At 42.8% G+C, this 13,193-nt stretch overlaps 1 protein-coding gene across 1 annotated transcript in view; it reads right to left on the bottom strand.

Moving 5' to 3' along the window:
- The window catches only part of bcl11ba (BAF chromatin remodeling complex subunit BCL11B a), a 39,798-nt gene that overhangs the window by 21,201 nt on the left and 5,404 nt on the right, over positions 1 to 13,193 (bottom strand). Inside the window, exon 2 of the mRNA XM_034134777.1 lies at positions 7,687 to 8,169. Within this exon, the coding sequence (XP_033990668.1) occupies positions 7,687 to 8,169 (483 nt within the window). The remainder of the gene's footprint in view (positions 1 to 7,686; positions 8,170 to 13,193) is intronic.

Raw genomic sequence — 13,193 nt, 5'->3', positions numbered from 1 at the left:
TTGGATTTAATTCCTGTAGGATATTCTGGTGTAGTATAAAACTAAGAGTGTGTTGGAAAAGGACAGTTTTAGTTAGTGTGAAGTGATCCCTGTGTCTGCCATGATTCATAACAACATGAACTGTCTGCATTCAAACTGATGTGCCTCCACAAATATTTTCATTGACACATATTTGCAAATTTGCTTTGCTTGAAAATGTGCAGCTTTAACTCAGACATGGATGTTCCAAATGAATACAAAATAATGAATACACACACACACACACACCCACACACGCACACGCACGCACACACACGCACACGCACGCACACACACACACACCCACACCCACACACAGAGCTCTCACATCAGCCCCCCCTCTCTCCTCACGCTCACACTGCCTAACAACAGCTCCTGGATCAGGGACACGATGTGAAACAAACTGCAGCGGTGATCTCACTCTCCCAGGAACCTAAAGTGTATTCAGAGACTGCGCGTCCCTCAGAGACATCATTACGGCTCTGATCAACACAGGGATACAGATATGTCACATTTGCTCAGTTTTTCTTGATGACTGATTTCACAAATGATGGCTGAACTTTGAAGTCTTTCTTTTTCTCATTCAAATAATAATTGGTTAGTTTCGTCTTTAAATTAACCTTCTATTCCAAAAATCCAATTGTAATGGGACATCACGTTAGGTAAGCAGGCATCTTTTCATCTTATATAAGAGCAAAGTGAAATCAGGTTTTCACAAAATGCCACAGACATTTGTAATAATCTATTACTGAATATCTAGCTTTGGAAAAATACTAACTCAACAGTTTATCATAAGGTCGTAACTAAGGTCAAAATAAACACCTTAATGAACATCTTTTTCAAAAAGCCCATGACCTTCACAGGATGAACATCATTGTGACAGAGTTGAAACATTAACGTTTTTAGATTCTTTATAAGTTAAAAGTTGCAAACATAAATGAATAAATAAAAGCCATGAACAAGTGGGAAGTTACACTTAAGTGAATAAGTTATGAATAATGGATCCTGTGGTACCATTGGTAATAAACAAGAATTACAAAAAAGTATTAAGATTTAGATTTTTGTTTTCTAACTGTTTTAAAGTCACCAACTGTTCATGCTATAGTATATGTTCACTTGTTTTAGAAAGGGGGAATTAGACCTAAGAACATGTCATTTCTTCAGGTGATGCTAATCAGGGGTAATGCCAATTTAAAACTGAGTATATTTCACATCATGTTTGCATATATTTGACCAACTGTCCACCATTGGTAGCACATGTTAGTGAAACAACTACACACAGACTGATGGTCAGGTGATGAGAGAGAAGCTCTCATGAGCACTTGCCACAAAAAACATATAGAAAAAATACAAAAAGAAGTTTAGAATCTGTATCCTGACCGCCTGTGATTCATGTCCTGTTGGAAGTGTCCTTGCGTTGGCCGGCGCTCGGACCCCATGCTACTAGTAGATTTGGCTTTCATTCGAGCGGATCAGTGACCAAGAAAAACCAACACATTTCCTCTCCGTTTCACCAAAGCACCTTCCATTTTTTTGTGCACCTAAGAAAGACACACATGACACATACTTTCAAAGCCCTGTGCCAAAACCACAAGCAAATTAAAACCCATGAATAAATGGCAAACTCTGGAGGGACCATAGACCATCTCTATCCGGGTTTAGCAGCAGGTTGGTTAAAGCTCATCGTCCCTGTGGGGAATTCAAATGAGCAAGTCAAATAGACGGAAAGCTTCTCAAATCAACCTTCACTCACTTAGACATGTTCATTCAAAAAGCTGATTTTTCCAATTCCATTCAAAACCATACAGCAAAGTACACATCATGTAACAGAAGCTAAAAAGCCAACTGGTTCTCAAAGTGAGGTCCAGGGACATCTGAGGGTCCACATCATGTGCATCCATTTAAAGAGGTGTGACACTCAGAAATCTGCTTCCAAACACACACAGACACACAATGACAACAACCAAAAGAAGAACATATTCTTAATAGAAACTAAATGTATTTGTAAAATGCTGTGAATAGAAAACAGTGTTGATCAAACCCTGCAAATAAACTGTGAGCAAAAAAAAGTCTATACTGTTTGAAATCTAGAACTGAGAGTAAACAATAGATTCACAAATGGCAAGCAGCCAGCGTATGTGTGAATGTGTGAGTGTGTGTGTGTGTGTTTGTGTGTGTGTGTTTGTGTGTGTGTGTGTGTGTGTTTTGTATCAAAATAAGGAGGAGATTTTACTAAAAAGCTTCTCCTTTTTCTTCTCAACAATTACAGGAGGTTTCATGAAAGTTATGGACAGACGCTGCCTGATAAACAAACCACAGCAATCTGTGTCCCCTCCAAACACATGAATACAGACACATACTCAAACAAACACACACACACACACATGCACACACACACACACACACGCACGCACGCACGCACGCACGCACGCACGCACGCACAGCACGCACACACACACACACACACACACACACACACACACACACACACACACACACACACACACACACACACACACACACACACTAGCCTCTTCCAGCTATCTCCTCCCTGACGCCAGGACATCAATTTTCGCAAGTCGCCGAAAATTACCATGCATGAATGCAAAAAAGGCTGATCAGGAGTAATTAACACGGCTTCATATGCAAATTTTATTAATGCAGAACTACAAAGTCATTATGCAAATGAGGGTTTCATCGAGCCTCTTGACAAATACTCCCAGCTCCAGCCATGGAGCAGCCGGGATGGATGAGCCTGCTCGCTGCTTCAGACAGGGAGGCTATGTGTTCACATCCAGTGAGAGAGTTAGCACTGGTTAGCACTGGTGGCTAGCTGTGTTTTATTGTGTGTGTGTGTGTGTGTGTGTGTGTGTGTGTGTGTGTGTGTGTGTGTGTGTGTGTGTGTGTGTGTGTGTGTGCGTGTGTGTGTGCGTGTGTGTGTGTGTGTGTGTGTGTGTGTGTGTGTGTGTGTGTGTGTGTGTGTGTGTGTGTGTGTGTGTGTGTGTGTGTGAATACATAGGCTAGTCTTTGTGTGTAAACTGTGTGATTAGGGAGGTGGCTAATGGCTGCGCGGCAGAGTAATGAACCTGAGATCCAGGGGATGGAGGGATGCAGGAGAAGGGGGGGCGGGTTAAGATTATATGAATATGCATGATGCTCACTGGCTTTGATGATTAAAGACAATTTTAATATTTAAATGAGTGCATGCAAAGTGATTCACGCGGCAGAGAGAGGCAACGAGGCAAACATTTCAGAAGGGGATTTTGAAAAAGCTAAGAAGCACATGAGATGCCGATTTGCCTTTGTATGCTCTGTAAACACACACACACACACACACACACACACACACACACACACACACACACACACACACACACACGTCTTATACCACGCTCTGTCTGTGCCTTTTCCAGCCTTCGTATTTCGCTTGTTTTGTTCTTGGGTATCTGGTTTGTGTCCAGGATGCTGGATTTACAGAGGAAAGGTAGATTTAGAAGAAGTAGATGGAGGGAAGAGAAGAAAGAGAAAATAAGTTGCACACACACTCACACACATTAAATACACACTGAGAAGGAGACTCGGGAGGGATCAGTAGGTGTGCCGAGACGCTGCACTAAAGCATGAGCAACATGTTGTAGAATGCTGTTCAGCAGTGCACAATTCTCTTAATGAAGGCATTATGGGGGGGGGGGGGGGGGGGACTAAGTTTGCTGGTCTAGGCTGGTAACATAAACAGCCTTGTATGCCTTGCTTTCTATTTCTAGACAAATCATTTCAGGGTGGGTCTGAAATCTGATTCTGGTACCAACTGTTTAAACACCGCAATAATAATACTTTTTGATTACCATTTGTTTACTTAAAAAGCAAAGTAATATGACGGTGTGCCACCTTTATACGAACAACAGCACACAGCTGAAAGAGATTTTAAAGAATGCCATTGATTCAAAACTGTTTAAGACTCAAGACTTCTTCACTGCCTCATCCACATTGTTTTAGGCCCATTACAGATGCAACACACACACACACACACACACACACACACACACACACACACACACACACACACACACACACACACACACACACACACACACACACACACACACACACACACACACACACACACACACACACACACACACAGCACCTTAACTATCAAAGGTATCGGATAAAATAGTAAAAGATCATGAAATAAAAAATCAAATACAGCAGTGCCCTACATTCACAATATATAGTAACTAAATGAATACTATTTGTAATTTTGCAAACTAATAATCATTTGATGTTTCTATTTTTCGAAATATTATTTCCTAACTTTAACATCATGCAGAAAGAAGTTATCCGATATTCAATTTTAGTTTTTACACAATATTAAAATGTGTAGCGATAATTGTACAGTGACTCTCTCTACATCCACCTCTGTCCTCAAACTGTCCCCTGCAGGACTTATGGTGGCCTGGGGGGCCTGGTAACACCCTCTCTACATGTTCTCTTGCTTCCTCCACTATGCCCCCCCCCATCACCATTTGACCCCTTTCATAAAGTAATGAAGGTGTAAAAGTATTTTGAAAGAAAAAACGAGGTCTGAATTACAATATCTACAGTGCACCTGTTATTTCCCCCCTTGACTGTGCAGGGCTGAGCGTGTTCTCGATGAATACCCCCCGCCCGTTATAAGGTGCTAGTTAGTCATATTTCATGTGAAATACAGAGTGTAATTTGGAAACATAAAATGTTATTGCAGCAATATAGTTTACAGTTGCCACAGTGCACGTCCAATTGAGCCGCTAATATGCTTTTGCTTTTAATGTGAGAATTATTGCGGATTCTGTTATGAAGAAATATTGTGCAATTACAATTTCCGGCCTTCCGTCGCTGCACATGTGGAGTTGATTTCACAGGAGGACTACAGCTAGATATATTGCAAGCATTTAAACGCAGGGGGAAAATAGACTTATGCACATAAATATGAATAATGCCGACCTAATATCGCGACGAGCGCCAATCAATTAGGGCACACGCTCGAGTGCATCAGGCACGAGTAGAGGGCTACATGCACCCTGTACTGAGGGCATTAAAGGTAAAGCTGCCGGGCTCAGGGGCAAACAGTGAGTGACAGCACGGCCACAGACTGACAGTCCCACTGTTACACTGACCACACATCTGTCTGCTGCTCACAGCTGGAAGAAGTACTACCATATCAGGTCCTTCCTTCCTGCAGAGGTCAGGCTGTACAACCACCACGGCCCCTGGTAGACCCCCACACATAGACTGGAATACCCCTGATGTGCAATATCACTGCCTGTAAATATACAACTTTGTGCAATATATATGCAAGTGCAAGTTTCACTTTTTTTAAACAAATATACTGCTACTTTTTTACCATGGTGTACTTATCTGCTATTTGTTTTAGTTTGTTACTTATTGTGATCTCTTATTATTAATAACGTGTGCATACTTAGTCATTTTTTATATTTTAATATGTGAGTCTATTCTCCTCACTTTGTCTGCACTATACTCCTGCTGTTGTGATCATGTAAATGTTCCTGTTAAAGGATTTCTGATTCTTATTGATTCTGAATTTATGCACGTACAAGTAATATTACTACAGTGTAAAAATACTCTGTTACAAGTACAAGTAATATTACTACAGTGTAAAAATACTCTGTTACAAGTACAAGTAATATTACTACAGTGTAAAAATACTCTGTTACAAGTACAAGTAATATTACTACAGTGTAAAATACTCTGTTACAAGTACAAGTAATATTACTACAGTGTAAAAATACTCTGTTACAAGTACAAGTAATATTACTACAGTGTAAAAATACTCTGTTACAAGTACAAGTAATATTACTACAGTGTAAAAATACTCTGTTACAAGTACAAGTAATATTACTACAGTGTAAAAATACTCTGTTACAAGTACAAGTAATATTACTACAGTGTAAAAATACTCTGTTACAAGTACAAGTCCTGCATACAAAATCGATGTATGCACATAAATATGAATAATGCCTACCTAATATCCCTAAATGTTGTGGATTAGAAGTTTTAAGCAGCACAAAATGGAAATACTTAAGTAAAGTACAAGTTCCCCGGGTACTTGAGTAAATGATGAGGAGGAAGGATTTGATGTTGTCTTCCTGCTTAATCCCAAGTACGGATCAGTGCTGGCTGAACCCTGAACATATGTCCTAGATATCACTGCTAACACTTTCAAGCACTTTGATTTATTATTATTCATTTACAAAGATATTATTATTTACTCAAGGCACATCGCATAATCTACCGCATATCCTCATTGTTGTGTCAGTTCCTCTTTAAATGAAAGTCAAATAGAAATGAATTACTTTATTTATTGCTTCTGGGCCTAATTTCAACATTCACAACATTATGAATGACCAATCAATAACATCCTCTGTGTGAACACCATGGTCGCAGGAGAGAAGGATCCGACATTGATTTAGCAGACAACACGTGTTCACATTGGGTCAAAGGTGTCAGATGAAACATCATAACTATGAGGCCTGCACCGAAGTGTGATCCATAGAACTGCAATAACAACATTGTGATTATCAGTGTTTTCCACAGGATCTTTTGTTCTTTATTCAAGCTTTACTTTCATTGATCTTATTTCTTCACTTGTGTCTTTAAATGCTACTATTTCATGGGGTTAGGGTTTATCATCTTTGAAGACGTCTCAGATATGTAGTGGTGAGTGAAAGGCAGCTAGATGTGTTGCATTTGAGTCCTGATGAGAAGCTCCTTCTGTGGTTCTAAAGTGTGCTTTGTGTAGGCAGACCCACCAGGAAGGCTCAGCTTGATAGCTTGATAGCTTGATAGCTTGATAGCTTGATAGCTTGATAGCTTGATAGCTTGATAGCTTGATACCAGATTAACTGGCCACAATATATTTGATATATATATTATTTGAGTATACATTGTACAACTGAGAGTTGTTCTGTCATATATCCCAATAGTCCTTCCCACTTACACACTGGAAACATTATTTAATTGAATCTGCAACACATCACAAACTAGAAAGATGCTCAATGTGCTCTCATCTCTGAGAAGGTCACATCTTGTTGTCACATAATGATGATGTCACCTCTGACCTCTGGAGTCGGAGTATTCTGTTTCTCTGCTTTGCTTTGAATGCTTTTAAAGATAACTGCTGGTGCCCCCCCCCCCCCCCTGCTTAGCTGCCTCTGAATGGGGGAGAGCTAGCCTCTTTTTAATCCCTCTTCCTCTGTCTTCTTCCTCTGTCTTCTTCCTCCTCTTCTTCCTCCTCTCCTCATCTTGCTCATTGTAACTGTAATGATCTGTTCACCTCTCTGAGCAGACGGCTCAGGCTGGATCTCTCCATGAACGTCTGAGTCTGTACTATTTGTTTTTCGACTAGCCAAGTCCTTGAGGGGGTTTAGGGGTTTTGACTGGGTTGTGCGTTTATCTCCCTCTCCACCTAACTGTTGGGCCCCCCTGCCTCCAATGCAATGAACACCTCTCTCTGCCTGTCTTGCTGGAGAGGAAGGGGTACAGTAAGTCCTGACAGGAAGCCTCCACAAAAGCTACAAATGCCATTTACATGCAGTAACACATGAAGTCATACACAGGTCATATGTGTGGTGGGGTTTGGGGGGGGGGGGTGTTCTGAAGGGTGCCTACCTGTGGGGGTGTGCTCCTGCTTGGGGAAAATTCCTTTGATGGGCGTCCTCTCTCGCCTCTCACCTCTTCCAACCTCCTCCTCCTCTGGGGTCACCTGGATGCCAACCTCCACCGGCTGCAGCACCTTCCTCAGCCCCCCCCTCTGGGCGTGCTGATGGAGGCTCTGCAGAGACGGACTCCCCCCTCCGCCCCCCCGGTCGCTCATCTTCTCGTAGCAGCCGTTGAGTAGCAGCGGCGTCTGGCATTGCTTCTTCTTGTGCTCGATGAAGAGGAGGATGTCTCCCAGGGGGAAGGTCACCTGGCACTGGCCGCAGGTCAGCAGGTCGTGGTCGGCGTGGAGGCCGGGGGGCAGGGCGGGGGCCAGACTGGGGTCCAACGGGTGGGGAGGGAGGCCAAGCGGGTGAGAGGGCAGGCGGAGGGGGTGGAGGGGGTGGAAGGAAAGAGAGTTGGAGAGCAGTCCGCCATCTGGGAGCTCGACCTCCGCTGTGGAGAAACACAGAAGAGACATGATGAAGATCAGCTGACTGCAGACTGGACCCCTCAGTCCGATCATTGATACTTAGTCACTGCTACAGAAAACATGGACAGAAGTGAAGCGGATCAGCTGTGGCTCTCTGGAGGCTCGGCCTGAAAGTGTTTGTCTGATTGACAGAAAGATTCAACTGTATCCACATTTGGGAGCTATTGTCACTTTTATTCAAATGTAAAAGCATTGTATTTTATACAGGTTCAAGAAAAGAACTGAATGTATCCGCCTCAGTGGCTCTATAAAACAAACAGGTCCATTTATTTGTCCAGAGGTTAACAGGAAAGACAGCAATCATCATCTCTCTCTCTACCAGATGATGCTTTAGTTGCAGGTCGGGCAGATCCAAGACATTTGGGAGCCCACCTCCATATTCCTGCTTTGAAATCCACTATTTCTAACCCCTCTGCTCTCCAAACACGGAACAGGACCGTTATACATTCCACACTTTGAAAAAGACAATGCATTTCAGTGGCTGCTAACCAGTGGCTAACCAGTGGCTGCTAACCAGTGGCTAACCAGTGGCTGCTAACCAGTGGCTGCTAACCAGTGGCTAACCAGTGGCTGCTAACCAGTGGCTAACCAGTGGCTGCTAACCAGTGGCTGCTAACCAGTGGCTGCTAACCAGTGGCTGCTAACCAGTGGCTAACCAGTGGCTGCTAACCAGTGGCTGCTAACCAGTGGCTAACCAGTGGCTGCTAACCAGTGGCTGCTAACCAGTGGCTGCTAACCAGTGGCTAACCAGTGGCTGCTAACCAGTGGCTGCTAACCAGTGGCTAACCAGTGGCTGCTAACCAGTGGCTGCTAACCAGTGGCTGCTAACCAGTGGCTGCTAACCACACACAGCATTCTACCAATATATACGTTTAGAACATGTAGAAAGAAATCAGTTTCAAAATTTAAATTAAAATAAATACATTAATATTTAATGTCTTGTCCTTTTTACATCTCCTGACCCCTGACATTATTAATGGCACATGATAGGGGGGGGGGGGGCACATATATTTTATAATACATATAATATAGTCTAGATCAGGGGTGTCAAACTCAAGGCCCGGGGGCCAAATCCGGCCCGCGACTTCATTTAATGCGGCCCCACAAGAGCTCTGAAAGAATATAATACGTTTATTATATGGTTACATGCCGATTTACAAAAGCACGTTGCCCATAAACTACATGTCCCACAATGCATCTCAAATATGACTTTTCTTTCAGAATTTGATTTTTCTTTCTTCAAAATTTCACCTTTTTTTACATTTTAATTTTTTTTCCAGAATTTGGCTTTAAACAAAAAAATCATTTTGTGACATTCTCACTGAAGATACTTCCAATGATTTGCCCTAGACTTCTGCTTTCAGACGTAGTTAATTATGAAGTTATTACCCTATCCGATAATGATCCAATGCAGAGGCAATAATGTCATATAATACATACGTTTATATTAAATATTTACATATGTATTTTCATATAGTCTTAAAGTTACAGCCGGCCCTTTGAGTGCAACCAAAATGCTGATGTGGCCCGTGATGAAATTGGGTTAGACACCCCTGGTCTAGATTAACAACATGTGTGTGACTGTGTGTGTGTGTGTGTGTGTGTGTGTGTGTGTGTGTGTGTGTGTGTGTGTGTATGTGTGTGTGTGTGTGTGTGTGTGTGTGTGTGTGTGTGTGTGTGTGTGTGTGTGTGTGTGTGTGTGTGTGTGTGTGTGTGTGTGTGCTCTGTCAGTCCACATCACACACTGCACCGCTCCTCCTGCATGTGTCTGTATTGCATTCATTTTGTACTGCATGCATCTTATGTTGTATTGTGTTGTATCACTTACACACATACTGTATGTGTGTGTGTGTGTGTGTGTGTGTGTGCGTGCGTGCGTGCGTGCGTGCGTGCGTGCGTGCGTGCGTGCGTGCGTGCGTGCGTGCGTGCGTGCGTGCGTGCGTGCGTGTGTGTGTGGCCTGCAGGCTGCAGCCATCTGTCCACCAATATTGAAATGAACAGCTATGTACAGCAGCATGTATTTCTCCAGTAATAAACTTCAGAGAGGATAAAGCCAGTGAGCTGACCTGGAACAAACACACACACACACACACACACACACACACACCCACACACACACACACACCACAACACACACACAGACAACACACACACACACACACACACACACACAGACACACACACACACACACACACACCACACACACGCACCACACACACACACACACACACACACACACACACACACACACACACACACACACACTGACCCTGCAAACACTTCATCACATACTGATTGCTGATTAATGATAAATAGAAATAAATAGAAAATGCAGCCAAACCTCAGACCCACTGCTGACTTCCTGTGAGCAGAGACACAGTGAGTAGCTAGTGCAGAGACACAGAGACACAGTGAGTAGCTAGAGCAGAGACACAGAGACACAGAGACACAGAGAGTAGCTAGAGCAGAGACACAGAGACACAGTGAGTAGCTAGAGCAGAGACACAGAGACACAGAGAGTAGCTAGAGCAGAGACACAGAGACACAGAGAGTAGCTAGAGCAGAGACACAGAGACACAGAGAGTAGCTAGAGCAGAGACACAGAGACACAGAGACACAGAGACACAGAGACACAGAGACACAGTGAGTAGCTAGAGCAGAGACACAGAGACACAGAGACATAGAGACACAGAGAGTAGCTAGAGCAGAGACACAGAGACACAGAGACACAGAGAGTAGCTAGAGCAGAGACACAGAGACACAGAGAGTAGCTAGAGCAGAGACACAGAGAGACACAGAGACACAGAGACACAGAGAGTAGCTAGAGCAGAGACACAGAGACACAGAGACACAGAGACACAGAGACACAGAGACACAGAGACACAGAGACACAGAGACACAGAGAGTAGCTAGAGCAGAGACACAGAGACACAGAGAGTAGCTAGAGCAGAGACACAGAGAGACACAGAGACACAGAGACACAGAGAGTAGCTAGAGCAGAGACACAGAGAGACACAGAGACACAGAGACACAGAGACACAGAGACACAGAGACACAGAGACACAGAGACACAGAGACAGGTCTGATTCTTTTCAAACCACAGAAAACCCTTCCATGTGCACCTAAAGCATGATATGTATACGTACGTGAAATGCATAAACATAAAGTGTAAATAACCATATGTTTAGAGCCAACAAATAGGTCTTTAATAATGCAAAAGCAAGGTGCTTCTGGTTGCGGTGTCTTCTCCAGAGTGCGTGCATACAACACATGCAAAGGAAGAAGCGTCACTTTGGCCTGATTAACCTAATAAGGGTCGGGTGAGTCAGGCAAGTGCGCTAATAGGATTTCAGTTAACCGGGGCTAAAGAAAAACAAACAACTCAAAGGGAAGAGGACGTCTAAAAATGAACGGCTCCAAAATAAACGAACCCGTCTTCAATGTGTGCCGTCAGAGCAGGTATCTGCAGAGCTCACATATGGAGTTTGGCTGCTGTTGAGGCCAAAGAGGTTCCGCTTTGAATTACAGTTGTTGTCAGTGAGAAGTTGTCGGTGCTGGGCTTGCGTCTCTCGGGCTTGGCTTCCTCTGTTCTCCGCCTCTCACTGTACATGTGCTGCTAATCCATCTGCAGCCTCCACGCTCTTCACACAACCGCCACATATATTCACAGGCACAAATGGAATAGCATATTAGCAACAAGCTGCTCCTAAAATATTAGTTTTCCCCTCTCTCCACATGTTTTTTTAATGATCTTACTTTTTTACTAGCATCATGCCTTTCCCTGGTTTGACTGAAGAAAGCCGGTCAATTCCTCCCGAATGGAAAAGGGTTCTGCCAGTTAGAACGACTCCAAGAGAAACTATAAAACAACTACTGGTGTGATTTGTACTGTTTCCTCAACACTCACACACACACACACACACACACACACACACACACACACACACACACACACACACACACACACACACACACACACACACACACACACACACACACACACACACACACACACACACACAACACACACACACACACACACACACACACACACACACACATCCTTGACATTTCTCCAAACCTCAGAGACCTGACAGCAATGTGTACACATGTTATTTGTATTTCCTGTTCCCAATTGGCTACTGAAATCACCCAAATGCTTGAAATGAATATCAGAGTGCAGAGCTGATCAGTGGTAGCAGTATTACACACATTACTCACACACACTTTGACACTGCACTTCCATTCAAATATGTTTAAAGAACAAGCTCTCTACTAAAACTGAAGACATGGCTCAATGACCCCCGCAGTGATAGACTACGAGCTGTAACAGAACCGTTTGTGTATTTAAGATGTGTTTCGTTGTTCAAGTCTAATCTTTATAGGAGCTAATAGTCAATCATCGTGTTTAACAGTTTTGTCTTTTGAACAAATGAAAAGTAATCTAACATGATTCTTTACAATGTCTCTGTTTTGATACGTATATAAGCACATTGTATGGGCTCATTGTGATGGTGTCTGTGTTGAAGGGTTAACACTCGTGCCTTTCATCTCCTCTTCATTTAGAAATGAGGAAAAAGCAGAGGAAGAAAAGAATGTCATCTGTTCATGTGACAGTATAAATCATACGACTCCTACAGTGATATTTATATTAGCAGAAAATACAATTGTTGGTGCTCTAGCAGTTTAAAACATGGCTTTATTTTATTTTTTTAAGTGAAAATAAAAAAATCATCGAAGCATTAAAATTCACAGCCTCAAATAAAAAACCTTTTAGCTGCGAGCTAAAGTCGCTCCGAGCTAAAGTCGCTCCGAGGTACGGTTTAAAGAGATCGCTCTCAGATTGTACGTGCTCTCATCGCTCCTAAACAAAGAGAACATGGCCAGAGCAGTTTACAAAAAAGCTATTGAACTTAAAGGAAACAAGTCTTATGTCTTCTAAATTAACACACATTCTTATAATAATGCAATATATATTAATAATAT

This window comes from Trematomus bernacchii, unplaced genomic scaffold (assembly GCF_902827165.1).
Source record: "Trematomus bernacchii unplaced genomic scaffold, fTreBer1.1, whole genome shotgun sequence".
Lineage (NCBI taxonomy): Eukaryota > Metazoa > Chordata > Actinopteri > Perciformes > Nototheniidae > Trematomus > Trematomus bernacchii.
Note: the sequence above shows the minus strand (reverse complement) of the source record. Positions and strands in the feature narration are given on the sequence as shown.